The sequence below is a fragment of the Pongo pygmaeus genome, chromosome 3 (assembly GCF_028885625.2).
Source record: "Pongo pygmaeus isolate AG05252 chromosome 3, NHGRI_mPonPyg2-v2.0_pri, whole genome shotgun sequence".
NCBI lineage: Eukaryota > Metazoa > Chordata > Mammalia > Primates > Hominidae > Pongo > Pongo pygmaeus.
This window is the reverse complement of record NC_072376.2, coordinates 197,451,310-197,478,275: the sequence shown is the minus strand read 5'-3', so window position 1 is coordinate 197,478,275 and position 26,966 is coordinate 197,451,310. Positions and strand designations below refer to the sequence as shown.

Here is a 26,966-nt window from a genome sequence, read left to right as displayed (position 1 = left end):
AACAAAATGGAACACACATGTGGTTCTGAGCTTCCAAGAAGCCAATCCAAGGAGAACGATCAGTTCCATTAACATAACTTACAGCATCTATATCCATGAACGCAAATGTCTCTCTGGAAACTCATAACCGTCCCTGAGTCCTGAGAGACACTGAGATATCTTTTAATGACTCTGCAGTTTCCTAGACTAAAGATCTTAATCATTTTACTTCTATCCTGGAATTTACAGATTTTTATTATTAAGACACCATACATAAAATCTATAATTTCTGATTCTACTTTAATATAACATGGGGCTTTATTTGTTTTCTGAGAAATCCCCCAAACAAGTGTCCATTCTTTCTTTATTGGCTTAAACTTCTTCCTTTGACATCATTCGATTGTTTGTTATCCTTTCTTGACAACAGAGAATTAAAGACCCTATTCTATATCCTTGTTTCTGCTCTGTGCCAACGCTATTAATCTCTCGCTTTCCTATTCACTAAACTTCTCCCCAAATGGTAAAAGAACGTTATGTTTTGCCCTGAAACCTACACACCCATCCACAGTGCATGCGATGACGTTTCAGGGCTGGCTTACACTTCACATCTGTGGCATGGCAAGACTCCCAGCCCAAAAGCAGTCTCTCTGGGTCTGAGTTCGGCTGGCAGATGAGACTGGTTTCTGGTTTAGCCATGATTAGGAAAACAGCTGAGTCAGGACATGGTGATGCTGGGTGACAGCCACTAGAGTCCTGTCCCCCACTCCTTTCTGCCTATAGCCGCCATCCCAGAAACATGGAAGATTTGGTTTCCTTGGTAAAAATGCCCTTCCCCAAAACACACCAACTTTCTACCATCAATTTAAGTCTTGCAGACTCTAAGGTGGCTGCACTAACAGGAAGACTTAATTGAGTTCATCTTTTTCTTAGGATTTCTTAGAGAGGCGTCACTGAAAAAGATAAAGACAGAAACAGATTTTTTTTTTTTTTTTTTTTTTTTTTTTGAGATGGAGTCTGCTCTGCGGCCCAGACTAGAGTGCAATGGTGGGATCTTGGCTCACTGCAACCTCCATCTTCCAGTTTCAAGCGATTCTCCTGCCTCAGCCTCCCGAGTAGCTGGGACTACAGGTGCCTGCCACCACGCCTGACTAATTCTTTTTTTGTTTTTTGAGACGGAGTCTCACTCTGTCGCCCAGGCTGGAGTGCAGTGGCACAATCTCTGCTCACTGCAAGCTCCGCCTCCCGGGTTCACGCCATTCTCCTGCCTCAGCCTCCCGAGTAGCTGGGACAACAGGCGCCTGCCACCACACCCGGCTAATTTTTTGTATTTTTAGTAGAGACGGGGTTTCGCTGTGTTAGCCAAGATGGTCTTGATCTCCTGACCTCGTGATCTGCCTGCCTCGGCCTCCCAAACTGCTGGGATTACAGGCGTGAGCCACCGCGCCTGGCCCTGACTAGTTTTTCTATTTTTAGTAGAGATGGGGTTTCACCGTATTGGCCAGGCTGGTCTCGAACTCCTGACCTTGTGATCCGCCTGCCTCAGCCTCCCAAAGTACTGGGATTACACACAGTCATCCAGCGGGATTGCTGACCCTGCCATAGCAAAGCAAGGGCCCCCAGTTTGCCTCTGCCCCTGCACTCTTTAATAAACCAGCTGGATTTCCAACTGCTGTCAGTCCTTTCTCCAGCCTCCTGTCCTGAAAGGAGAGAAATCTGAAGTGTTCTTATTCCCATAGGATAAAACAGAAAGAGGTAAAGCACAGGCTGCCTCCACGGGTCCAGCCTGAGCCCGTCACACCAGCCAAGCTCTTTGCTTCAAGGATAGGAAATGGGCCTTCCTCACGGAAGTCCTGCCTGAGACCTGGTCCCCGTCCTCTGGAAAGCCTTTGCCCTGCATGTTCCCGCCAGGGGATGAAGATCACACTCTTCCCCAGAGCACGGGACCCCTGCCCAGGTTGGCTCCACCGGGGTTCTCAGTGGGTCGCCCTGCCACTCCCTCCCCCAGGGGCCTGGGGCAGGTTGGGTTGTCACAATGTCATGGTGGGCCAAGGACACTGAGGAGGCAGGCTCGGTGACGCTAAATTATGGGAGAGTCAGGCACAACACAGCAAAATGCCAAGTGGAGAAGGGCTGTGGGCAGTCTGCAGCAGACTCAAGCACTCTTCCATCCTCGACCGTGAAGGCCGTGTGCCTCAGCAATCATGTGCCTAGCGAACCAGCAGATATGTGCTCAGTGCCGACTACATGTGATGGCCAATGAAAAGTTCTAACTCCACAGTGCGGAGCCAGTGAGAGTCCTTGCCCCCCTCCCGCCTTCCCTGCCAGTGAAGGCACTAGACACTAAATAAACACGCATGCCACACAAATAAATCGCCATTGTAAGAGCTGTCATGGACACAGAGAGTACCATGAAAGAGGGTACTGGGGTGGGGGCAACAGGAGCCCAATATAGATGAGGGGCTGGGGGGGCCCTCTCTGAGAAGGGAGCTTGAGGCTGAAACCCAGAGGAGGAGTGCTCAGTGGCCAGGCGGGAAGAGGAAGTGCTTTCCAGGCTGAGGGAACAGGCTGCTTGAAGAACCTGAGCCAGGAAAGACCTTTGAGAGTTGGAGGAATGGAAAGAATGGGCCAGGTGGCCAAGTGTGGGGAGCCAGGAGAGGGGACATGGCAACAAGATGGGGCTGCTTAGGTAAGCAAGGGACCATCGGGCCAGGACTTGGTATTTTCTATCTTAAGACTTGGTATTTTTGTGGCTGGGCATGGCGACTCACGCTTGTAATGTCAGCACTTTGGGAGGCCGAGGCAGGCAGATCACCTGAGGTCAGGAGTTCGAGACCAGCCTGGCCAAAGTGGTGAAACCCCGTCTGTACTAAAACTACAAAAATTAACCGGGCGTGGTGGTATGTGCCTATAATCCCAGCTACTTGGGAGGCTGAAGCAGGAGAATCACTTGAACCTGGGAGGTGGCAGTTTCAGTGAGCCAAGACTGCGCCACTGCACTCCAGCCTGGGCGACAGAGCGAGATTCCATCTCAAAAAAAAAAAAAAAAACTTGGTATTTTTAATCTTAAGTTCAATGGGAAGCCACAGGGAATTCTTACAGGGGAGGATCATGATCCATCATCTTCAGGGTAATCTAATTCATAGCTCATGGGAAGAACAAATTTAAAGAACTGAGGCCATGAGCAGTTCCACGAAAATTCTTACACTGACCCACTAAACAGACTGTCAATGTGATTTCATACACCTTTAATTAGTAATACTGGTTGCTGTGAACAATAATCTTAATTTTTCTTGCCTGGATCATTGTAGACTTTAGAAAGAGCTCCCTATGGCCCTCCCAAAAGTTTCCATGACATACACATCAAGTTATTTTATATTTTGCAGATAATAAAAATATAGGGATTTAAAAAAAATTTTGATCAGTAACAACCATAACAATAGTGGCTATCTGGAATTAAGTACCTCCTCAATTCACTCTCTCTGCATTGTGGCTACTGTGATTCCAATTTTACTGAGTTAATGGCAGCTCAGCATTTTAGATGCCTTGCCTATGGTTACAAATCTCTGAGCAACAAACCCAGGACTTGAATTCAAGTCTAGCCATGAAGCACACAGTCCCATCCAGTTCTTCTAAGATGTTCCAAACATTTCAACAGAATGTTCAATGTGTTTCTAACCTCATGTTTCCCAGTTACAGACTTACCCTTCTGGCTTCAGTGGGGTCTAGAGCTACGTCTTGGCTCCTTCACAGTTACAGAAAGAGAAGTTCTACCATCATCCTTTTAAATTTTCTTGCTCGTGTCATACTGCAAAAACCTCTACAGTTGCTCCAGGCCCAATTTACCTCCTTTTCTTCCTCCTTACCCCAACCCCTTTCTTTCTTATCACCAACATGGGTGATTTGCATATATCGGAACAAAAATTTTCCTGGTTGTGAAAACAATTCTTCCAGTGCAAGACTTAAGTGTTGGGTATTCGGTGGTCAGGGAGGGGTAACCGTGCTTGCCCAAGTAACTCCAATCAGCCTAATAAATAATCAGTAGAATCCCTGGAATGCCCTCTCTGTGCCAATCCCTCCCTGTCCTTCAAAGCCCAACTCAAACACCATCTCTTCCAGGAAACACTCAAGAGTTGCTAATGTTCTCCAGCTTGGAATTTCCATGAGACCTGATGCTACATTTGTTTGTCTGTTTTGGACTCTGCCTTCCCGGAGTGGAGGCTCCCTGAGGGCAGGTCTTTGGCATCTTGACTTTTGTTTCCCATCATAGAACTTGTACACAGTAGAGTCTCAGTAGATGTTAGTGGGTGGTACGAATTATTAAATATTGAGACAGTTGATTCCTGGTTACTTATTGACAGATTGTTCACTTGGTTGGTGTGTAAACCAGTCACCAAGTAAACAGAGAAGAAAGTGAAGTCAGGCTTTCAACCTTGGCTACTTATTAGTAGCCCCAGAAGAAATTTCAACAGGGAAGAGGTGTTGAAAGCACGAATTCTTCTCACCTCAGTTGACCCAGAGCTACAGTCCAAGGGCAGGACACAGCTCTCCCCAGCCCTGAAGGGCTAATTCCTGCAGCCTCTCCTGGACAGTGTCCATTTATGCCACCATGCTCACAAAGGTAGGATGGGGAAAGATTTTCCCAGAGCTTGGGGAAAGATCGTAGAACGTGGTCTGGACCCCTGCCTGACTTGAGAGAAATGCAGCAAATTCAGGCCCAAGCTTCTAAAGGAAGCCAATATTTTTCTCCAGAGGAAAGACTTATTTTGAAAACTGGAAAAGGATATGAAATGCCAGGCTCAATTCTAAAGCCTGTGGTTGAATGGCTGTGAGGCCTGGACTCAAAATATCTGGGGAGATCAAGACAATCTGGAAAACGTGGCTTTGGAGCTTTAGTGGCAGCTAGCATGGTATTGTCCAGGCCTGCCTGAGCTTCAGGAAGTCAGATGTGGGGCAGAAAGCTGCATGCGTTCTGGTGGTGACCAGGGCCATCTGTGTGAGCTGTGTGGGAGCACAGGCATACCCTCCTGAGCCTGGGTGCGCTGCAATCAAGGTGATTCAAAAAAAAAAGAAAAGAAAAGAAGAAAGAAACCCCATCCACTGAGTGCTTTTCTCCAGCACTTCGCTCCACTCCGAGAACGTCTGCGTCGCCGGACCCCTGCTGACTTTGCTGCCTGTATTTTCCATTTCGAGGATCAAGCAGTGTGTGGCCAGGGGCTCACTGGGGTCAGGCCAGCGGGCTGAGGCCTGAGCAATTACATTCTGTTTCAGAAAGACAGAGAAAGGGAAATGGTTAGAGGAACATCTCTTTGGAGCGGCATGTGGCAAACACATCTCCAAGGCTCATAACCACCACTCCCACGGGCTCCAAAGAGTCCTGCTGGCTGGAAGCCTCTTTGCAGGACAATTTAAAATAGCAATGCCACAAAATATGAGAAAGCGTGGTTTATAATAGAAACCATATCTCGACCTTCACACTAGCAGCAAAACCATCCAAGCCAGCCAAACTGTCATCATTTCACCAGAGTTTTCACTGAAGCCACCCATGACTTGAACATTATTTGTGCCTTTTCTTAGACTGGGAGGATGTCAGAAGTGTATTGTATTTTCAGGGAGGTGGGAGGCTTCTGTTATAACCGTGTCCTAGAAGAAAAAAGTAGATTTTTATTAGGCCTCTAATACACCTTAGATAGGTTTCACCTTTTATTTTAATCTGACCAGATTTCAACGGTGTTCCCCATTTCCCTGGAGACCTGTTGTGATGCCTCAAGGGAGAAAGGGAAGAACTTGGGTCCCTGACCCCACACCTCATGAGAATTATACTTTCAGTAGTTGAAAGGAGACACAATAGTCAAAATGTGTAACAACCAGCACCCCATGGGGGCCGGCCTTTGAGAATGAAGCACCTGTTGGAGCAGCTGGAGGGCCACCCTGGCTCCTGCCTGTTGGAAAGCAGCCCTGTACCAGCTGATCCTGTGCCTAACTCTGCAGTCCCTTGAAGCCCTTTGAACTTTGTAAGAGGGAGGCCCATGTTGCTATGCCCAGCGCCACACAAAGGGACATGAGGCACAGTCCCTGATCAGAAAAGCACAATCATCCTTTTACAGGGCCCACGGCAGATGCCAGGTGAGCAGCTTCTAGGGGTTCTCATGGCTGACTGCACATCCCGACCACCTGGGGGACATTAAGAAGAGATTCCTCAACTCCTCCTGACCTGCTGAATGCAAATATCCAGAAGCCAGGTCCAGGCCAAGCTCAGGGTGGTGCTTGAGCAGCCAGCATGGGATGCATCGGTGTGGACGGTGAGCACACTGGTTTCCAGCAGGGAGCGATGCCGTGGCCTCTGTGGGAAGGCCAGAGGGCAAAACCAGGCAGAGCTGGAGGCACCAGGCAAGGCCCTGCAGCGGCCCCTCTGCTCGGGGAGGGATGCCAGGGAAGACAGATTGCAACCCTCCAGCCACCTCAGGAGGAGACATTTAGGGATGCAGGACACAGCTGGAGGCCGGATGTTGGGCAGCTGTTGGCCACCAGCCTCCTCCCTTATTCTCCCCAGCTTAGCAACCATTCTCCTATATATGGTGGAGAGAAATAGGAAGGAATGGGCGAGAAATATATATGCTCATGTATTCCAAAAATGCATCATGAAAAGACAAGTAAATGCCCCTAGAGTTTGCCAAAGCCACACCTTGCCCATGTGAAACAGCAAATAATGAACATGGACCACTCAGTGCTCCTCACCTCGTCCTGTCCTTCCACCCCTCCCTCTGCCTGCACCTTCATTCCCAGCGCAGCCTCACATTTCTGAGTGTGCTCCCCAGACAGCACAGCTCAGCTCAGCACACAAAGGAATCCTACAATGCTGAATGCAAACGGATGGGCCCTGGCAAGTGTAGAACAAACCGTATTTACTGGGTTTCTGATTCGGAGGTATAGCGCGAATGTTGCATTTTCTTTTCATTTTAATGCAAAGGATGATTGAGACAAACGCCTGGTCTAGAAATTATAACTCTTATCTCATAATTATTCTTTGGCTTCCCAAATCAATGCAAGCATATAACAGGCATTATCATGGGGAGCTGGCGATGGGAGTGCAGGCGCCCAGATAGAATGCAGGCACCGGCAGGAAAGCGCGCAAGCTTGAAGGAACCCGCGCAGCCGCTTCTCACCGCGAGTCCTGGTGTGGGGCTTCTCACCGCACGTCCTGGTGTGGGGCGACTTGTTTCTGGTTCCTTCCTGTTTGTTAGAAATGATTAACTGGTTGAGGGGCTCATCAAGGAGGGTCCTGGCATTGCTGTCTACTCCTGTCTAGAAGAGGGGTCCTGGAAGGCACTGGAAGTGCTGAACACATCACCCTGGGTGAAGATGTTATCTAAATTCCTAATATAGTGCTGACTGTACAGTGGCCAACTTGTCCTGGTTTGCCTGGGACTGTCCTGGTTTCAAACTGAAAATCTTGCATCCCTGAAGCCCTCTCAGCTGCAAACCAGGAGAGCTGGTCACCCTGTTTGGTTGGCACAACCCCGCTAGCAAAACAACCCAGTTCCTCTCACCTCCTGGCTCTTCCAGCTGTCTCTCTCTGACGGCAGCTTTCTTTCCATCTTTCCCACCCAGGTCATTCAAGGCCTCCCCCACTCTTGGAGTTCCCGGGATTCTGTCACTGCAGGACCCTTGGAGCAACCCCACCCTCTTTATTTGGACTCCCTGTGTGGACTCCTCATCCTGATTTCTCCTCCCCATCTCCCTACCCCACTGCTACACACACACACACAAGCACACACACATAAACATTAACACACACATGCAACACAGACAGACACACATAAACACACACACATATACACACGCACACACATGCTCACACTCATGCACTCACACACACTCATATGCAGGCACATACACACACATTCACACACGCGTGCACACACGTGTTTACAAGCATGCAGGACGCATGCACACAGCTGCGTCTCCACTGACTGACTCTCCCCTCGGCCTCCTCCTGTGTACCCTCTGCTGAAGGCCTCCCTGGGGCCTGAGCCTCCCTCCCTCCTTCAGGCTCGGGAACCCACTCCTGGTACCGACTTACTCTGGAGTCAATGCCCAGCAGCTGCAGCCCCCTTCCTCCCTCACTAAAGCTGAGCTCTGTTAGGGGAAGGAGCCGCCCTCCACCTCTGTGCCCCTCTCCCAGAAGCCTAGCCGAGTTCCTGGCACGAATCCAGAGTTCAGTGCGTGTCCGTAGAACTGAATAAACCGGCCCTGAAATCATGGGCTTCTCCCACATGCTGGCAGGGACGTTCCACCGTCGCCTGGGACTCCTCTCACCTGGGGCACCCCACTCCTTCTCTGCCTGCATGGAGTGGATTCCCTCCCCACCAGTTGAGGAGTGGGGAGCCACCCCCTCCAGCACACATTGCAGGAGAACCGGGTGCTTCCTGCCACCCTGGGAGTTGGCTGCCCACCCTACAGTGGGATCCCACTTAGAGGCCCCACTCCCCCTGAACACACACACACAAGCCCACCCTCTACCCTTGTTTCTCACCTTCCGCCAGATCTGGAGGGCTGGGGTGCCTCCCCGGATGTCACTAGGTGGCGCTATGTGGCAGTCCCTGGGCCCCGCAGTGGCTGGCTGGGATCAGCAGGCTAACCAGGAGCTTGCAGATCCACAGATGGGGATTCCTGCTGTGGAGGTGGAGAGGTGTGTGGCAGGCCCTTCTTCATGGGCCTGGCCTCAGCTGTATGCCCTTGAAAAGATAATGTGGGGTACAAAGCAAAGGTGCTAAAAGCCACTGGCAGAGGAAAAAGAAGAAAATCATCGCTGCAGCATTGTGAAATGAAGGCTGAGTCCATCACTTACACTACAGAGTTACCTGTGCACCTGACCCGCCAGGTGGCTATGATTTTTTCATCAGTAAAAGCAATTGTTTTTCTAGGGCAACTTGTTATTTTAATTAAAAAAGAGTGGATTTATCTATGACTAGAAAGATCCAAAATCACTTTCAGGGCTGGGGTTTTTCACTGCTATGTGTGTTTATTTGTGGAATCTAGGCTGTAAGTTTTAAATCAGGCCATCAGTCTTCATCTCTCTTGCTTCTGTTCTTTGTCATGGGGCACACACAGACTATGAGGTTCATAATTGGTGAGGTTGTTAATAGCAAAAGTGTTCTACTTCGTGCTTCAGTGCTCACTGCCTTGTAGACTGTGAGAGGGAGAAGCAACACATTAAATCAGCTGACGAGACTAAATTGGGATGTGTTGTGATCATCACCATGGACAGATAAGGAAGAAAAAGAGAAAGTTAGAGATGCAGTAAGTGAAAGAAACCTTCACATGGAAAAACACGCACCACAGCTGGAGAAGGAGGGACGAGGGATGCAGGAAACTCAGGAAACGGAGAAACTTGGAAAGCTGCAATGCGAGGGGGCGATTTATGGGGTGAGAGCAGATGGCTGTGCAATGTGATATGACAGCTAAATAAGCACAAGCAGGCTCAGCTCTCACGACCCACACTGCCTGGCTGCATACTGCCCGGGGGCCTGGCCCCATGGCCAGGGGCATCTTGCGGACCAGCCCGTTGCCACCTATTGAACACCTATTGTGTGTCAGGGACTTAGCACACAGTCATGCCATCCCCCACAGACCCTGCAAGGTGGCCAGGACCAGCAGGGAGACTGCAGCTCAGAGAAGTGAAACAGCCAAGATCCCAGAGCTAGAAAGTAGCAGCTGGAATTTAACCCACCTAACTGCACCAACCCAGTTCCAAAATCCTGTTAGTGCTTTGTGTCTGGCCACACTCCATGAGTGAGGATGTGAAGTGCAAGGCGACACCTCACTGGCCACTGCCAGCAGGAGCACTGCAGTGACCTCTGGCAGTGTGGAGGGGAACGCGCCCAGGCACCGGGAGACAGATGACCTGGGTTCCAATCCCAGCCCTGCCTTGCACTAGCTGTGTGACTCTGACTGTCACTTAACCTCTCTGAGCCTTAGTCCCTTCAACTACAAAATGGGGGAAATGGTATCATCCCCACTGGGATGTTGTGATGGTTAAGTGGACGTTGGTGTCAGCTTACGACGAACTGCTTGGCTTACTAAACACATGATACTAGTCTTGTGAGCCAACCTGTAAATTGCTGGTAGCTTAGCGGTCTTGATTCTACTCATTCATCACGACCAGCCTATTCTACCTCCTGCATTTGAAATAGTAAACATTTGTAATATTGAAACCTGCCTAGCAAGGATGGGCTGTTCGTCCTTGGTGAGGTCTTAGAAGAATGAGTGGCTTCTGTGGTGCATGGCTAGGCTTGTGCTCAGCTGGCTGCAGCCTCCGTAGGAATTGCAAAGCCTTCTCTCAGCCCTCTATTTCATAGCAAGTGAACAGCTGTAGTCTAAGAAAATTGGGTTCCAAAGAAAAGAAGGGTGATGGGAAGTGATGGTTCTGGAACCCATCCCAAAGGAAGAGTGGTTGAGGGAAATTAAGGTCTGCGAAGCCTGGACAAGGGAAGCAAAGGTGCCGTCTTCCAGTGTGATCATTAATGGAGGAGAGGAGGCTGGCTTGGAGTTGCTCCCAAGGGCAGGGCTAGGGGGAAGAAGGGCAGGGTGGCCTGCATGGGAAAGGGCGTTGGGATGTGCTGAGGAGACCCCTCTGGGGTCCAGCTGCTTTGCTAGGAAATGTGGTTAGATAGATACTGGTTCCCTAAGATTCTCGATCAGCTGGATATCCCGCCATTCGGTTCAATGCTGACAACGATACCTGGAGTTAGAGTGGGCCTCACAGGTCAAGGGGCTCCATCCCACAAGACAGCCCCCACTCAGAGGCCAGCCACAAGTCCCAGGTCCCCAGGCTGCCGGCACCTGTGTTTGATTTGGCTACATTCAAGGGGTCACATGACCCTACTTCAGGTTTGATCACTCACTAGGACAAATCACTGAACTCAGGAAAGCACAGTATATTTAAGATGACTGTTTTATTGTAATGGATGGCCGTTAGAGAAGCACCACATAGAGAGGCCTGTGGGAAAGAAAGCATGGGAGGTGAGGCACGCAGAGCTTCTACTCCCGAGGGGCTCCGGAACCGCACGCCCCGTGGGCTTCACGTGGGGCTTCATCGTGCAGACGTGAGTGAGGAAATCATGGGTCAGGTGATTGGACTCAGTCTCCAACCCCTCTCCCCTCCCCTGGTCTGGTTCCTCTGGTGGCCAGCCCCCACCCTGAAGCTGTCTAGCCCCCAGCCCCAGGACCCCTCTCAGTAGCATTAACTCAGGTGTGGGAGAAAGCAGCCCCTTATGAATGAAAAGCGAAAGACATTCTTATCACTCAGGAAATTGTACCCCTGGTTTTAGGAGCTCTAGGTTAGAAACCTGGGACAAAGACCAAATACATTTTTTATGACACCGCAGATACATTTTAACATCCCTTCTGCCACTAACTTACTATATTTAGTGGCTCTAAAACTGCTTATGGGAGACAATTCAGCCCCATGTAGGAAAACACCTTGTTAACCAGAGCGCTCGGCAATTGAATTGGCTGCTGCCCGAGGTCTGAGCGGCCTGGAGCAGAAAGTGCCCCAGGGGAGGTTGGGAGTGCAGAGGAGGAAAGAGCGCCCCCGCGTGGAGTGGCGGCTTGGAGCAGATGCCCGCTCAGCGCCACGGTCAGGACGCAGTGTCATGTGTCTGCCTTGCTTGGTTTCAGAATCGAGAGATGCTTCCGTTTTGGATGAACAGCACCGGCAGGCGGGAAGGTTGGCAGCGTGGATGGCACGGCTACGACAACGAGCTCATGGACATGCGGGGCATCTTCCTGGCCTTCGGACCTGGTAGGCGAGGAAATGACCAGATGCTCTCAGACCCCATTCCCAAGGAAGTGTCTGTAAGGGGGGCTACGGGTGCCAGGAGAGGCTGCAGGGATTTCCTTACAGACCCTCTTTATGAGCCAAGCAGAGCAAACCCAGCCGGTCTCCATGAAACATCTTTTGCTGGCTTCCTTTCAGATGCTTCTTGGGTTTGGCAAATGTAGCCAAATACTTTGCCTTGTAAATTTTACATCCTGAGTGCAGTGAAGAAAATGTATTCCACATGTTTGTGATTCATTTTTTACCTAATTCATCAAAATATTATTTCATAGCTATCTGATGTCCAGGAAAGCTTATGGGACACCAGGTTGCTGACAGCTGTGAGTCTCACAGTTGATGCGATCGCTTCTCGGGGTCTGGCTCTTCCACCGTCCTTCCCGTCTAGAGCACCCACCTCAGGGAGGCTCATTTAGTTTAGAACCCAACCAGAAGCTGGGATGTGCTCAAGGGCAGGTGCCGAAATGACCTCGAGCCTGACTTTGAGAATGAGCCAGAATGAGGAGGGTTGCCTTGCATGAGAGAAAATTTGCTATGTCTTCCTTGATCAGATTAATTCCTAGGGCTGGAGGAGAGGAGAGATGGAGAGGGCCTAACTGGTCATTTGATTTAACAGATGGATCCCTGTCAATTCATACTTTAGAAAAGTTTGCCAAACACTCTGAAGATCTTACTACTACCTGAACACCCTCTTCTCCCAAAAACAAAAATTAAAAAGGGAGAAAAAGCATCCAACAAACAACAGCCATCAACCATCAGTTGACTGGTTCATGAGCTATCCTTCTTTCTTAGCACAGTCCATCCTCCTGTACTAAATATAAGCAGCTTACCCTGATACCTGTATTCTGAATGCCTTTTTCTAGATGTTGGTCAAAATGTTTCAGCCCACAAAAGTCCATGTTTGCCTTTCAAATTACAGGTTAAACATCACATCTACAAGCTCTGCTCATCTCTTCAATGTAGTAAGATCAAAGATGTATGTCAGCATCCCTCATTCGGCCTACCATCATTCACTCTACTTTCCACAAAATCCCTGTTAAGAACTATGAGGTGTCAGTTTCTGCAACCTCCGTGGGTGCCTGAGCTTAGGAAACACATTAGTCCAAATCCCTTTCCACATGTGATCCAGGTTCCCAAGTCCTCAAGGGAGCATTAGAAGCAGTAGCAGCAAATTCATGGAGCACTAATAGGGTTCATGATGTTGGCCTAAAAGAGGGTTCTGAAGATGCCTGAATATGTTGCCTTTAACCAATGATAGTTATCAGGTGCTCCCTGTCAGCCGAGCCCCAGGTCAGATATGCAGAACCCCAAAGCTAAAGGAATTAGGAATGGAGCACCCTGAGGGTAACTGCTGGATTACATTGGATACATTCCAGGGCCATGGTCTTTCTTTGGAAGATCATTAGTCAGCAAGGCTTTCATTCAAAAGCATGGCACCCTCCATTCCCAGATGAGGGAAATAGGATCATGGATGCAAAGCCGTGGTCTGGGAAGGACTATATACAAGTGAGAGTCTCAGGAATATATATATATATATATATATTTTTTTTTTGAGACAGTTTCTTGTCACCCAGGCTAGAGTGCAATGGTGCCATCTCAGCTCACTGCAACCTCCGCCTCCTGGGTTCAAGCAATTCTCTTGCCTCAGCCACTTCAGTAGCTGGGATTACCAGAGCCCACCACCACGCCTGGCTAATTTTTTTATTTTTAGTAGAGACCGGGTTTCGCCATATTGGCCAGGCTGGTCTCAAACTCCTGACCTCAGGTGATCCGCCCGTCTCAGCCTCCCAAAGTCCTGGAATTACAGACGTGAGCCACAGCGCCCAGCCGAGTCTGAGGAATATTTTAAAACAGAACCAAATCTAGCCCCAAACCCCAAATTTTAAACAAGGTACCCAAAGCTGCATTAGCTTAAAGTTAAAATTCAGTGAAGAGATTCTGTCCATTAACAGAGGCCTCCGTCATAGGCTCCTTTAACACTAAAAGCTCCCAGTCTTTTACAGACAGATAGATGACCCCTGATGAAAATGGACTGCGCTAATTGCAAAATGTTTCCAGGCAGATACAGCATGGAGAGCCTCCCGCAAACCATCACATTCTGGCTCCAGTTCTCATGAAAGATTAAACAGCTTTACACACTGGCTGTTTACTGAGAAGAAAATTTAAGAGCAAGGCCTTTAATAGCTATCTAGCTGCACTTTGAGATAAAGGTGCATCCCTCCTGATTAACTGTATGTGCGTCTCGCTTAGGGAGAAAGCTGGGCATCATCGCGGATGTTCAGATGCAGCCTTAGAAGTCAGTGAGTCTGGTCCAGCAAAGAGAAAGGGAAGTAATTCTGCAGGATAGCCTCCCTCTCGTTAATCCCAGTTTCTAATTTGAACGGTCTAATCTTGCCCTGGAGAACTCCATGTTCGAGATAAGACAGCAGGAGTGTGAGTCAGTGAGCTGCCTGCGAGCTAGCAAACCTCACTGGGGAAGCAGCCCCAGGTGGCCAGGCAGTGTAAGCCTGCAGAATCTCCTCTCTGTAAGAGACACACCTCTAATATCCAAAAAAATGTAAACACGCGAGGATAACTTGGACTCTCTGTCCAGGTCTGAAATGCCATCTTGAGCTAGTAGAGCCTGTCTGGGTCCTCAGTTGGATCAGGCATTGTTTTGCTCTTCAGGAATTTTCTAAAAGCTTTCTCATTCCAGCCTGGATCATTTCTGCACTGAGCCCAAAGCACTATCCCTGCGGAGCAGGAGGCCATGAACTAGATGGGACGGGAAAGAAATCTCAATTCTCCTTTCTGCTTAAATGCACAGAATTCGATTTCATATTTCCAATGTAAAAAGATAATATTTTCTAATACTTGTGTCAGAAGAATTTGATCTCAGTTTTTCCTGTGAAGTGTTATAGAAGAGAATTTTTGTTTTGTTTTGTTTTTTAGAGATGGTCTCTCTCTGTCATCGAGGCTGGAGTGCAGTGGCGTGATGGCTTACTTGTAGCCTCCATCTCCTGGGTTCAAGAGATCCTCCTGCCTCAGCCTCCTGAGTAGTTGGGACTACAGACACACACCACCGCGCCTAGCTAATTTTTTATTTTTGCAGAGTTGAGGTCTTGCTATATTGCCCAGGCTGGTCTTGCACTCCTCAGCCTCAAGCCATCCTCCTGCCTCAGCCTCCCAAAGTGCTGGGATTACAAGTGTGAGCCATAGTGCCCAGCCAGAAGTGGATATTTGAAAGGCTGGGGGACACCTGGGCTTACTCTGGTCCACTGCCTCACATGCCCTCCCACCCACACACAGGAATGGCCCCATGTGGCAGTAGGATTATCACATCCAGGCCACGTGAGAAGAAGCAGATAGAAGAGTTGCTTCCATATCGCTGGAACAACCGTTCCACCGGATTCTCGTGCTGCAGTTGATTCCTCGGATAGGGAAGTGTAACTACTATCCTCATCTGATTGTCTGATTTGCCTGGGAGGGGCTGGGATACTGGGGTAGCCCTTCCTTTCTCCTCTCTGGGCAGGTTTTACATTATTATTATTATTATTATTATTATTATTATTATTATTTTGAGACAGAGTCTTGCTCTGTTGCCCAGGCTGGAGTGCAATGGCATGATCTTTGCTCCCTGCAACCTCCGCCAAGCAATTCTCCTGCCTCAGCCTCCTGAGTAGCTGAGATTACAGGCGCCTGCTACCACACCCGGCTAATTTTTGTAAATTTTGTAGAGACGGGGTTTCACCATGTTGGCCAGCTGGTCTTGAACTCCTGACTTCAGGTGATCTGCCTGCCTCGGCCTCCCAAAGTGCTAGGATTACAGGTGTGAGCCACCGTGCCTGGCCAGGTTTTACATTTTTTAAAACTAATTTTTACTCTGAGGAGAAGCTGATCCTTATCCTCCATACCCCTGAAGAAAAGTGTACCCGCCAGATAATTTACAAAGTGAATATATTCAAACCACGATTTGCCCTTGTCATACATATTTATTAATAATAGTAGTGACCATTTACTGAGTATACACAGTGTGCCAGGAACGATGACTTTCTATGCCTATTTCCAGAGGTCACCCACCTAGAGCATGCTGGGTGCAGGCTGGCGGTGGAGCCCACACACCTCTTTATATTGCATTCAACTTTAATTCTCCAAAGGGAGCAAAACGTGCTATTTGGGCAGTTGCCCTGGATCTAGCATACTATGTGGCAGAAGTATCTATATTTAGCTTTTTTCCAATTTATAATTCCAGGATAAACAGAGGAGCAGAATTTGGTGTTGATACCTCTGCAATACATTGCTGTGTGTTGTTGTTTGTTTGCTTTTTAACTAAAGTATTTAGGATTATTTAGCAAAGCAATTACAAAGATTATTTTCTAATATCTTAAAAAACTTGGCTTTACAGCCCCCAAACAACTCATTTCCTTCAAAAGTTGTAGAGGAAATAAAAAGCACAGGCACAGGCCTTTATCAATGGCTTAAATCTCCTCCCTGAATTCAACCTTAATGTAGCATTGGGTATTTTGTTACAAGCTCTGGTTTGGGGCCTAAAAGTGAAGTTGCTTATGTGTATTACTAAAATCTTACATTCACTCTTTAAATGGACAAGTGCTTTGAATTCTGCATCTCATCTGCCCCCTGTAGAGAAGGAGAAATCCCTTGATTGAAATCCCTCCAAAGGCTTGTGGAGTCACCCTCGGTGCCCCTCGCTCACCAGGCTGCGCGTGGCCACCCTACCTGTGTGTTCTTGCGTGACTGTCGAGCTTGGGGCCATTCTGGGCAGAGGCACAGTGGTCTTCTCCATTAGATCACTCAGAGCCTGCACGTGGATCCCTGATTCAGATGCCAGTTTGCTCATTTTCCACATGGCTAATTTATTTTATCTGTTGGTAAAATGCTCCCAAAGAGTGTTCCACTCATCTTCCAAATGTATTTAGGAAACCATCGCCATGGCTGCTGAGCTAGCGAGCACCGAGAAAACTACAGGTTCACATTCCATCAAGACCTGTGACCTCGATGGGGCAGCAAAGTGAGAAAACATTCTTGAGTTGCCATGCAGCCTCTGCAGTAGACACTGACACTCTGGCTGCCGTGCGGCCTCTGTGGTAGACGCTGGCACTCTGGCTGTCGTGCGGCCTCTGCGGTAGGCACTGGCACTCTGGCTGTCGTGCGGCCTCTGCGGTAGACACTGACACTCTGGCTGCTGTGCGGCCTCTGCGCTAGACGCTGGCACTCTGGCTGTTGTGCGGCCTCTGCGGTAGACACTGACACTCTGGCTGTTGTGCGGCCTCTGCGGTAGGCACTGGCACTCTGGCTGTTGGTTTGGGCTAGATAGATGTTCTGGAAAATGACATAGCATTTAATTTGGTTAAGGGCAAGACAGTCACTCTGTGACATACAGGCTCTGCCGTGCTCTCTGCAGACATGGAGCAGCATCAGATGGCCCCTCAGCCTCCCCCCCAACCCCCAAAGAAAGTGCTGTTGTCACAAAGAGAGCACAGTTATGCAAAAAGAAAGTCTGTCTGCTGATTACCTTTTTTTGAGACAGGATGGCACTCTCTTGCCCAGGCTAGAGTACAGTGGCACTATCATGGCTCACTGCAGTCTTGACCTCCTAAGCTTAAGTGATCTCCTTGCCTCAGCCTTCCGAGTAGCTGGGAGCACACCACCATGCCTGGTTTAAAAAAATTTTTTTAGAGATAGAGTCTTGCTCTGTCGCCCAGGCTGGTCTCAAACTCCTGGGCTCAGGCAATCCTCCCTCCTCGCCCTCCCAGCTTGCTGAGACTACAGGTATGAGCCCCCGAGCCTGGCTCTGCTGCTTGTCTTTTAAAGAAATTCATCTCCATGAGCCATAGGAAGCTGTTTCCCTTTCTAACCTACAGCCTTCCAGATACCCTTCTATGTTCACAGTCACGAGGCCACACCCCTCTGATAGAGCTGATTCCCTAATCTCAATGTCACCTGCAGCCTGAATGTAATTCTTCTTTATTGCGTTCAGCCCACCTCTGCCCTGGAGCTGCCATGACAACTTGTTTGTATGCCTTTCCCTTTCAGATTTCAAATCCAACTTCAGAGCCGCTCCTATCAGATCGGTGGACGTCTACAACGTCATGTGCAACGTGGTGGGCATCACCCCGCTGCCCAACAACGGATCCTGGTCCAGGGTGATGTGCATGCTGAAGGGCCGCGCCGGCACCACCCCACCTGTCCAGCCCAGCCACTGTGCCCTGGCCCTGATTCTTCTCTTCCTGCTTGCATAACTGATCGTATTGCTTGTCCCAAAAAAAACACCATCAGCAAAGTGGGCCTCCAAAGCCGGATGATTTTCATTTTATGTGTGAATAATAGCTTCATTAACACAATCAAGGCCATGCACATTGTAAATATATTATTCTTGGATAATTCTATACATAAAAGTTCCTACTTGTTAAAAAAGATGCAAACCTTGTTTTACCAGAAGGTAGGAAAATCCTAGCTTTCCATTTGTTCAGTTATATGTCATTTTCTCCTTTCTTTTCACGTTACTCAGGATGAACTCTCTGAGCAGGGACCTGCTCCTGCAGCAACCAAACTTGGAGTGGATATTGCAGACAGACGTGGCTCTGGGCCCCTCTCTGTCCCACCTTGCTCAAAGGAGCCCCTCAGACCAGGCCCTTGTCTGTGCCCTGTCCACACCCAGGAGCCATCCTCAGTGTCTGTGGCTACAATCCTGTACTGTTCCTTCCATCCCTGATGAAAGGAGGTCTACACGAAAGCAAAAGCCACTGTCTATTTCTGACCCAGCTCATGGAATTTTTTCATCTTATACTGAGCTCCAGAAAGGACGTAACTTAGCATGGATCACCAATCAATCAAAAAATAAATAAATCACTAAGGATTGGAGAACTCATAGAACAAAGTGAAAGACATGAGTCCCCTCCCAAAGTCTGAGTGCATGAAAATTTCTGTCTTGCCTTGAGGAGCAGAAAAGCTTCTGATGGACATAGGCTTCTGTGAGACTTATCACACATAGTACATCATGGCCTGAAGCCTGGCACATAGCAGGCCCTGCATGTTGATGGACGGATGGATGGCCTGCCTGCCTTCCCTGCCAGTCCACCTGTGCAAAGGCTTCCTCAGACACTGCCACTCTGTGGCTCCCAATATAGGGTGCAGACAAGATCTATCCCTGACATGACATTATAGCCTGGGAAAGGGCTGGCTCACTGATGAGAATGTGGAGGCATCAGCAAGGATCTCAGTGGGTTGCTCGGAGAGGTGATGCATGAAGCCTTAGTCCTGGGCACCAGTACCCCTGCAGCATGGCTTGCTCAACAACAGTCTTTGAGTGGCATAGAATTCCAAAGAAAATGGTGCTGGGTGGAGAATGGAGAGAGCAAGACGGAGCAGAGTCCCAGTCACTGACCAACTAACTGGTCGTTTGATTAGGAAACAGTTTGGCCAAAGTACCACCTTTGAGACCTAAGTTCTTTTGATACCCTTGAGAAGAGCCATTGAACCTGAGTTGAAATATTTTTAGCTTAGTCATCTGTGTTTGCTATAGGAGAACTTGTAACACAAGAAATAACTCCTTTTTACATGATCATTTATATCTATATATATATATATACTTGCATACACTATTACTGCATTAAAAAATGAGTTTGGGCTGGGCATGGTGGCTCACACCTGTAATCCCAACACTTTCGGAGGCCAAGGAGAGACGAACGAACCCTTAAGGCCAGGAGTTCCAGACTAGCCTGGGCAACACAGGGTGACCCCCATCTCTACAAAACATAAAAGATTTTTAAAAAATTAGCCAGGCATGGTGGCACATGCCTGTGGTCTCAGCTACTTGGGAGGCTAAGGCAGGAGAATCACTTGAGCCCAGGAGGTCAAGGCTGCAGTGAGCTTTGATTGCACCACTGCACTCCAGCCTGGGCAACAGAGCAAGACCCCATCCTCCACCCCCCCCAAAAAAAAGAAAGAAAAAAGAAGTTTGCACTAACTGAGGTACAGCTGCAAGTGAGACTTTTTGTCAGGAAAAGGCAACATATCAGGTCTCCTCAGGACCATGGAGGCCTTATATGGTGCATTACCTTGAAACCTGAATATCAACGTTCACCTTGATTCAGAAAAGCTGGGTGCTGTCTCCATGCCATGAATCATGAGAGCAAAGGATCACTGCTTAAAAATACTGAATTTACCTTCACAAAAGATTTCTAAAGATTTATGTAATGTGTTTTAAAAGCGTCAGTAAGCCATCGGATCAATTGGAAAGAAGGCGACTCTTTGGCCTTTGTTATCTAGCTGAAAACAAATGAGAACTTTCAAAACATTGGCAGTAGTTGATGAAAAAGACGTCTATTGTTCAAAGTTTCTTTCTCCTTAAAGGACGGCGTTCCAATGAATTCAGTGGAGCCCACTTTCCTCCATTGTGCAGGAAGAATCCCTAAGAGATACTCAAAGGATTAAATTAAAAGTGGATCATCAAACTCAAGAGAGGCATAAACTTAGACACAGTCTTGCATTTTTGTCTTTCCTGAACTCTTCTGCCATTTTCCTCCTTCACTCATCCTGAAAATCTGCAAGTTACATAATAAAACTTTAGATATTTTTCTGACAAAGTGTAATTACTCAACTGAATAAATGACTGAGAACAAGTTACAAAAGGAATCATGAATCCTGGTAAACAATAGAGAAAATTCAGACACTGAGAGAAAAAAATAAAGCTTTTTACTTAAATAATGCATACATTTTTCATGGCTTAATTATTTGGTGAAAATTTGTTCCCTTTTATTTTTGTTTTAAAATTACATTGTTCTCCTTAGGAAAATTCCACTTTCTCTAAATGTGTTTTTTTCCGTAGGAGTAAAATCTGCTAAGAATATGTATAGACACTTTTTCTCCTGGATTACTTTTTGACTTCACTGCTGATTCCAGGACAAAGATAATTGGGTTGGTCTACTGAGGACAGATGAAAGGAATGAGCCTCAGATTAAAGATGAAATGACTTTTTAATAATCGCCATTCTGACTGGCATGAGATTGTATCTCATTGTGGTTTTGATTTGCAGTTCTCTAATGATCAGTGATAATGAACTTTTATTCATATGCTTCTTGGCTTCATAAGTGTCTTCTTTTGGAAGTGTCTGTTCATATCCTTTGCCCAGTTTTTGATGGGGTTGTTTTTGTCTTGTAAATTTGTTTATGTTCCTTGTAGATTCTGATATTAGACCTTTGTCAGATAGGTAGATTGCAGAAATTTTCTTCCATTCCGTAGGTTGCCTGTTCACTCTGATGATAATTTCTTTCACTGTGCAGAAGCTCTTTAGTTTAATTAGATCTCATTTGTCAATTTTAGGTTTTGTTGCAATTGCTTTTGGTGTTTTCGTCATGAAGTCTTTGCCCATGCCTATGTTCTGAATGGTATTGCCTAGGTTTTCTTCTAGGGTTTTTATGGTTTTGGTTTTACATTTAAGTCTTTAATCCATCTTGAGTTAATTTTTGTATAAGGTGTAAGGAAGGGGTCCAGTTTCAGTTTTCTGCACATGGCTAGCCAGTTTTCCCCGCATCATTTATTAAGCAGGGAATCTTTCCCCATAGTGTGTTTTTGTCAGCTTTGTTGAAGATCAGATGGTTGTAGATGTGCGGTGTTATTTCTGAGGTCTCTGTTCTGTTCCGTTGGTCTATATATCTGTTTTGGTACCAGTACTATGCTGTTTTGGTTATTGTAGCCTTGTAGTATAGTTTCAAGTCAGATAGCATGATACCTCCAGCTTTGTTCTTTTTGCTTATGATTGTTTTGGCTATACGGGCTCTTTTTGGACGATTATTAAAAAGTCAGGAAACAATAGATGCTGACAAGGCTATGGAGAAATAAAATGCTTTTACACTGTTGGTGGGACTGTAAATTAGTTCAACCATTGTGGAAGACAATGTGGCAATTCCTCAAGGATCTAGAACCAGAAATACCATTTGACCCAGCAATCCCATTACTGGGTATATACCCAAAAGATTATAAATCATTCTACTATAAAGACACATACACACGTATGTTTATTGCAGCACTGTTTACAATATCAAAGACTTGGAACCAACCCAAATCCCCATCAATGACAGATTGGATAAAGAAGATGTGGCTCATATATACCATGCAATACTACGCAGCCATAAAAAAGAATGAGATCATGTCCTTTGCGGGGACATGGATGAAGCTAGAAGCCATCGTTCTCAGAAAACTAACACAGGAACAGAAAACCAAATACCGCATGTTTTCACTCATAAGTGGGAGTTGAACAATGAGAACACATGGACACAGGGAGGGGAACAGCACACACCGAGGCTTGTTGTGGGGGGGTAGGAAGCAGGGGGAGGGAGAGCATTAGGACAAATACCTAATGCACACAGGGTTTAAAACCTAGATGATGGATTGATAGGTGCAGCAAACCACCATGGCACATGTAACAAACCTGCACGTTCTGCACATGTATCCCCGAACTTAAAGTAAGAAAAAAAAGTCAAAATAATAATAATAATAATAAAGAGGAGATGAGTGGCCACTCTTCCTGTCCATATGCCTAATCTCCGGAATCCAATTCAATTAAGTTGTGAAGACCTAAGCATAAACTAGATCAGGCCCAGGGGATTCCTTTTAGCCTCCAACAGTCCTCAATTATAAGGTCCTAGTTTCCCTTACTTTTAAAGGGACCTCGGGAGTCCACCTCAGAGCTGAGTTCATCACAGACAGTAGTTTGAAACTTCCTGGGCTTTGAAGCCTCATCTGACCCACCTCCAGAGATGCAGGTTCAGAGGGTCTGGGGTGGTCCTGAGATAGCACTTTGAAGTCACGTGGACCCAAGGCTTGGGTTTGCTCTGAGAAGAGGTGGGTTCTGACTTGATCCTATAGACCCAATTCTCCTGAGAGCTATTTCATAATCAGCCCATATCTCTAGGGAACTCGGCTGGGTCAAGTGTTCAGTCCTCCTAAACCAAAGTAGATCTGCAGCCCCAGTGGTGGAGGGAGGACCCACAAAAGGCAGACTCGGTTTCTCCACGCCCCACTGCCTGTGGCTCTGAGATCCCCAACGGTGCCACAAGACACACTCAGACATTGTTCAAGACTCACAGCTATTTTATGAATTTTCTAAGAAAGTGCTTTGCATTTCTGTAAATAGCAAGAGATTTCCAAGTGTGATTGTGGGGTTTATCTTTGTAAGCAATTTCTGACAGACCAAAGTCAGCTACCGTAAATGACTTGCTAGAAAAAAGGAAGGAGGTAGCCTCGACAGACTGGTTATAAAACATTTAAAACTTGGTCTCAGGTGTGTGCTATGGAAAATATACTCATATGTTGCTGTGAAATCATAAAGTAGCACCTAGTACAGTGCCTCAAATGTTTAATACACGTCCCATAAATATGTGTTGAATAAAAAATGAATAACTGTCATTAAGGAGACTTGCTTAAACCTTAGATATCCTCTCTGTCTGCAGTTCCTCAAATTAAATGAACTTTCCACTTTTGGCTTGCTATCTTTTCTTATTACCCAACTAGCAATATAATTACGCTTTATGTCATAGATCTAAACACATTCTATCTCAGGCTTATAAATTAAGCATGGAGGAGGAAGGAAGGAAGGAAAGAAGGAAAGAAGGAACGAAGGAAGGAAGGGAGGGCGGAGGGAGGGAATCACATTTTAAATATACCATGAATATTAACTTTTTAAAAATGTAGCAGTTTATTGAGATTGAATTTACACACCATACAATTCATCTATTTGAAGTGTACAATTCAACAGCTTTTAGCATATTCACAGAGTTGTGCAACTATCACAAATTTTAGAACATTTTTATCACTCCAAAAAGAAAATCCAAACCCATTAGTACAGTAGCAGTCACTCCCCATTTCCTCCCACTGCCACCCCAGGCAACCATGAAACTGCTTTCTGGCTCTACAGATTTGCCTGTTCTGGACATTTCGTAGAATAACACAATATGTTGTCCTTTGCAGATGGCTTCTCACACTTAGCATAATGGTTTCAAGGTTATAGCATGAGTCAGTACTTCATTCCTTTCATTTACAAAGAATTATTCCATTGTATGGTTATACTTCATTTTATTTATTCATTCACCTATCGATGGACATTAGTTTTTCTCACGTTTTTGATTTTCATCATGTGTTTCATTCACGCACATGCACATTTTTGTGGACCCGTTTTCATTTCTCTTGGGTCTGTCACTAGGAGTGGAACTTCTGGGTCAGATGGTAACTTTATGCTAAACTTTTGAGGAACTATCAGACTATTTTCCAATTTGGCTGCCCCATTTTGCATTCCCACAAACAGTGTAGGAGAGTTCGAATTTCTCTACATCCTTGCCAACATTTGGTACTAGCTGTCCTTCTTAATTACAACCATCCTAGTGAGTGTGAAGTGATATTTCATGGTGGGTTTGTTTGCAGTTCCCCAGTAATGAGTCAGGTTGAGCATCTTCTCATGTGCTTATTGGCATTTGTCTATCTTTGCTGGAGAAATTATGTTCAAATCCTTTCCCATGTTTTTTTGTTTGTTTTGTTTGCTATATAGGTAAACTCATGTCAGAGGTGGTGGGTGGTGGTTTGAACAGCTTTTTTCATCACCCAGGTATTAATTTCAGTGCCCATTAGTTGTTTTTCTTGATCCTCCCCCTCCTCTCACCCTCCATCCTCCAAACAGCCCCAGTGTTTTGTTTTTCCCTTCTTCGTATCCATGTGTTCTCATCATTGAGCTCCCACTTGTAAACGAGAACATGCAGTATTTGGTTTTCTGTTCCTGTGTTAGTTTGCTAAGAATAATAACCTCCAGCTTCTTCCATGTTCCCACAAAAGGCATGATCTCATTCTTTTTTATGGCTGCATAGTATTCCATGGTGTATATGTACCAGATTTTCTTTATTCAATCTCTCATTGATGGGCATTTAGGTTGATTCCATGTCTTTGCTATTGTGAATAGTGGTGCGATGAACATTCACGTGCATGTGTCTTTACAGTGGAACAATTTATTTCACTCTGGTTATATACCCAGTAATGGGATTGCTGGGTCCAGTGGTAGGTCTGCTTTTAGCTCTTTGAACTTTCTCATTCTTTAATTGGATTATTTGTCTTTTGAGTTGTAAGCATCCTTTATACATTCTGCATACCAGTCCCTTATCAGATACATGGTTTGCAAATATTTTTGTCATTCTGTGAGCTTTCTTTTCACTTTCTTGATGGCGTCCTTTGAAGCAGAAAATGTTTAAACTTTTCATGACGTCTAACACCAGTTTTCTTTTTTGTCAGTTGTGCTTTTTGTGTCATATCTATGAAGGCTTTGCTTAAGCCCAGATTATGAAGATTTACTCCCTTAATTTCTTCTAAGAGTGTCAAAGTTTTAACTCTTACGTTTAGGTCTGTGATCCACTTTGAGTTAATTTTTGTGTTAGACGTGAGGAAAGAGCATGACTTCATTCTTTTCCATGTAGATATCCAGCTGCCCCGCAATGCTTGTTGCAAAGCATGTCTGCTTTTTAGAGAAATATTTAAATTATTCTGTTGACCAAAACACTTATTTAAAAAAAAATCCAAATCACTTCAGAAATTTAAATTTTGTATTTCTGGTTACACAATACTCAGTATGGAACACTAAAATGAGTATCCCATAAACTCAAGGAGAAATATCCTCTATAGAAGGTGAGCCCTAATGTTCTTGAAAACAGCTCCCATCCCCTGGAAGCACTGCGGAGGACCCTACCTTAGGATTCTGCACCATCTTCCAGCTGAGCCTGTGTTGAGGTCCCATTTCCACCACCATCCCTGGGATAGCCCAAGTCTAGTCTCTATCCAGCTTCACCACCCAAGTTCACCCGGGCTCTCCCAGAGCACTCTTACGGCCTCACCCTAGAAGCCAGTAACAGCTCCACAAGCCTCTTCTCCCCAGTACCCCAACTAGAAGTTCCACCTTATCATTCCACTTATTATGCAGTGACTTCCTATCAGGCTTCCTTGAAATCTTAAGGTTTCAGCTCATTCTCCTCTCTTCCACCCAAGGGGTTTTCTAACATGCAAGTCAGGCCAGGCCATTCCTCGGCTCTAAACTCTTCAGTGAGCATCCATGGTCTCGATTTAACACTTTCAGCAGGGTTAAGCAGGCCTGGCATGCATAGGTCTGTCAGCCTGTTCAATGAGTGAATGACTATTCATTTTACTTGTATTTTATTGCGTTCCTCACCCCCTGCCCTATTGTTATCCACCCCTCTACCCCACTCCACTTCCACTTTTTTTTTTTTTTTGAGTTGGAGTCTCGCTCTGTTACCCAGGCTGGAGTGCAGTGGTACCATCTCGGTTCACTGCAAACTCCGCCTCCTGGGTTCAAGTGATTCTCCTGCCTCAGCCTCCTGAGTACAGGCGCATGCCCCCCACCCAGGTAATTTTTGTATTTTTAGTTGGCCAGGCTGGTCTTGAACTCCTGACCTCAGGTGATCTGCCTGCCTCGGCCTCCCGAAATTCTGGGGTTACAGGCGTGAGCCACCACACCTGGCCCACTTCCACTTTTTAAAGTCCCTGCTTCAACATTTTAATCTAAACTCTGATCTTATTTAACCCCATTTTCCCTCAATTACTTCACTTTTGTTTCCCTTTAGCACTGGGCAATGTTATGGTTCACAATTATCTTTATTTCTATTTCCTTGCATTCATACACATTTTATTTTGCATGAAGTTTTTTGCATGCTAAATATGCAAATAATTCTATTTTTCTTCTCTGTCTCATAGTTTCCTTGGAAGCAGAAAGCTAGCTTGTTTTCTCTCTTTTTAGGATGTCGGGGTCTGAGGGACCCTAATAATTGCCACCCCTGCACCCTAACTAATTTGAAAACTCACTGAGGTAGACACAGGGTATGGCAGATGGAGAGTAAAATATCCTCTTTCTTAAAACAAAGCTGATGGATACTGGAGAATATGGTTTATAATACCTCACCTCACCTCTGAACTACACAGGGTTGCCCACCAAGGCCCTGCACCTGTGAGACTCAGAGAACACAGGAGCAGGGGACACTGTGAGCTCTGTGTGCACAGCTGGCCCTTCAGAGAGAAGCAGGGAAGGGGCTCCTTCTGAAGCTCCCCAATAAGGTAAATCACTTCTCCTCTACTGGGGAGATGAGGGTGTGAAGAGTGGAGAAAG

The 26,966-nt window shown here is 46.5% G+C and overlaps 1 protein-coding gene and 1 long non-coding RNA gene across 4 annotated transcripts in view; one reads left to right on the top strand and one right to left on the bottom strand.

The window, feature by feature from the left end:
* The window catches only part of ENPP6 (ectonucleotide pyrophosphatase/phosphodiesterase 6), a 169,861-nt gene extending 149,306 nt beyond the window's left edge, over window positions 1-20,555 (top strand). For 2 of the 3 annotated variants that reach the window (XM_054485705.2, XM_054485702.2), the window contains exons 7-8: window positions 11,659-11,782; window positions 17,849-20,555. In XM_054485705.2, the coding sequence (XP_054341680.1) occupies window positions 11,659-11,782; window positions 17,849-18,054 (330 nt within the window). In that variant the 3' untranslated portion in view covers window positions 18,055-20,555. Of the gene's footprint in view, window positions 1-11,658; window positions 11,783-14,746; window positions 15,297-17,848 lie in introns of those variants that run through there. The other variant, XM_054485704.2, reaches the window with a different exon arrangement.
* On the bottom strand, window positions 3,801-7,202 carry LOC129035385 (uncharacterized). The gene is made up of 3 exons (XR_008502180.1): window positions 7,143-7,202; window positions 5,447-5,619; window positions 3,801-5,238 (listed from the first exon to the last, which is right to left on the bottom strand). It is a non-coding gene; the product is annotated as an uncharacterized LOC129035385 (long non-coding RNA).
* Window positions 20,556-26,966: the final 6,411 nt, after the last annotated feature.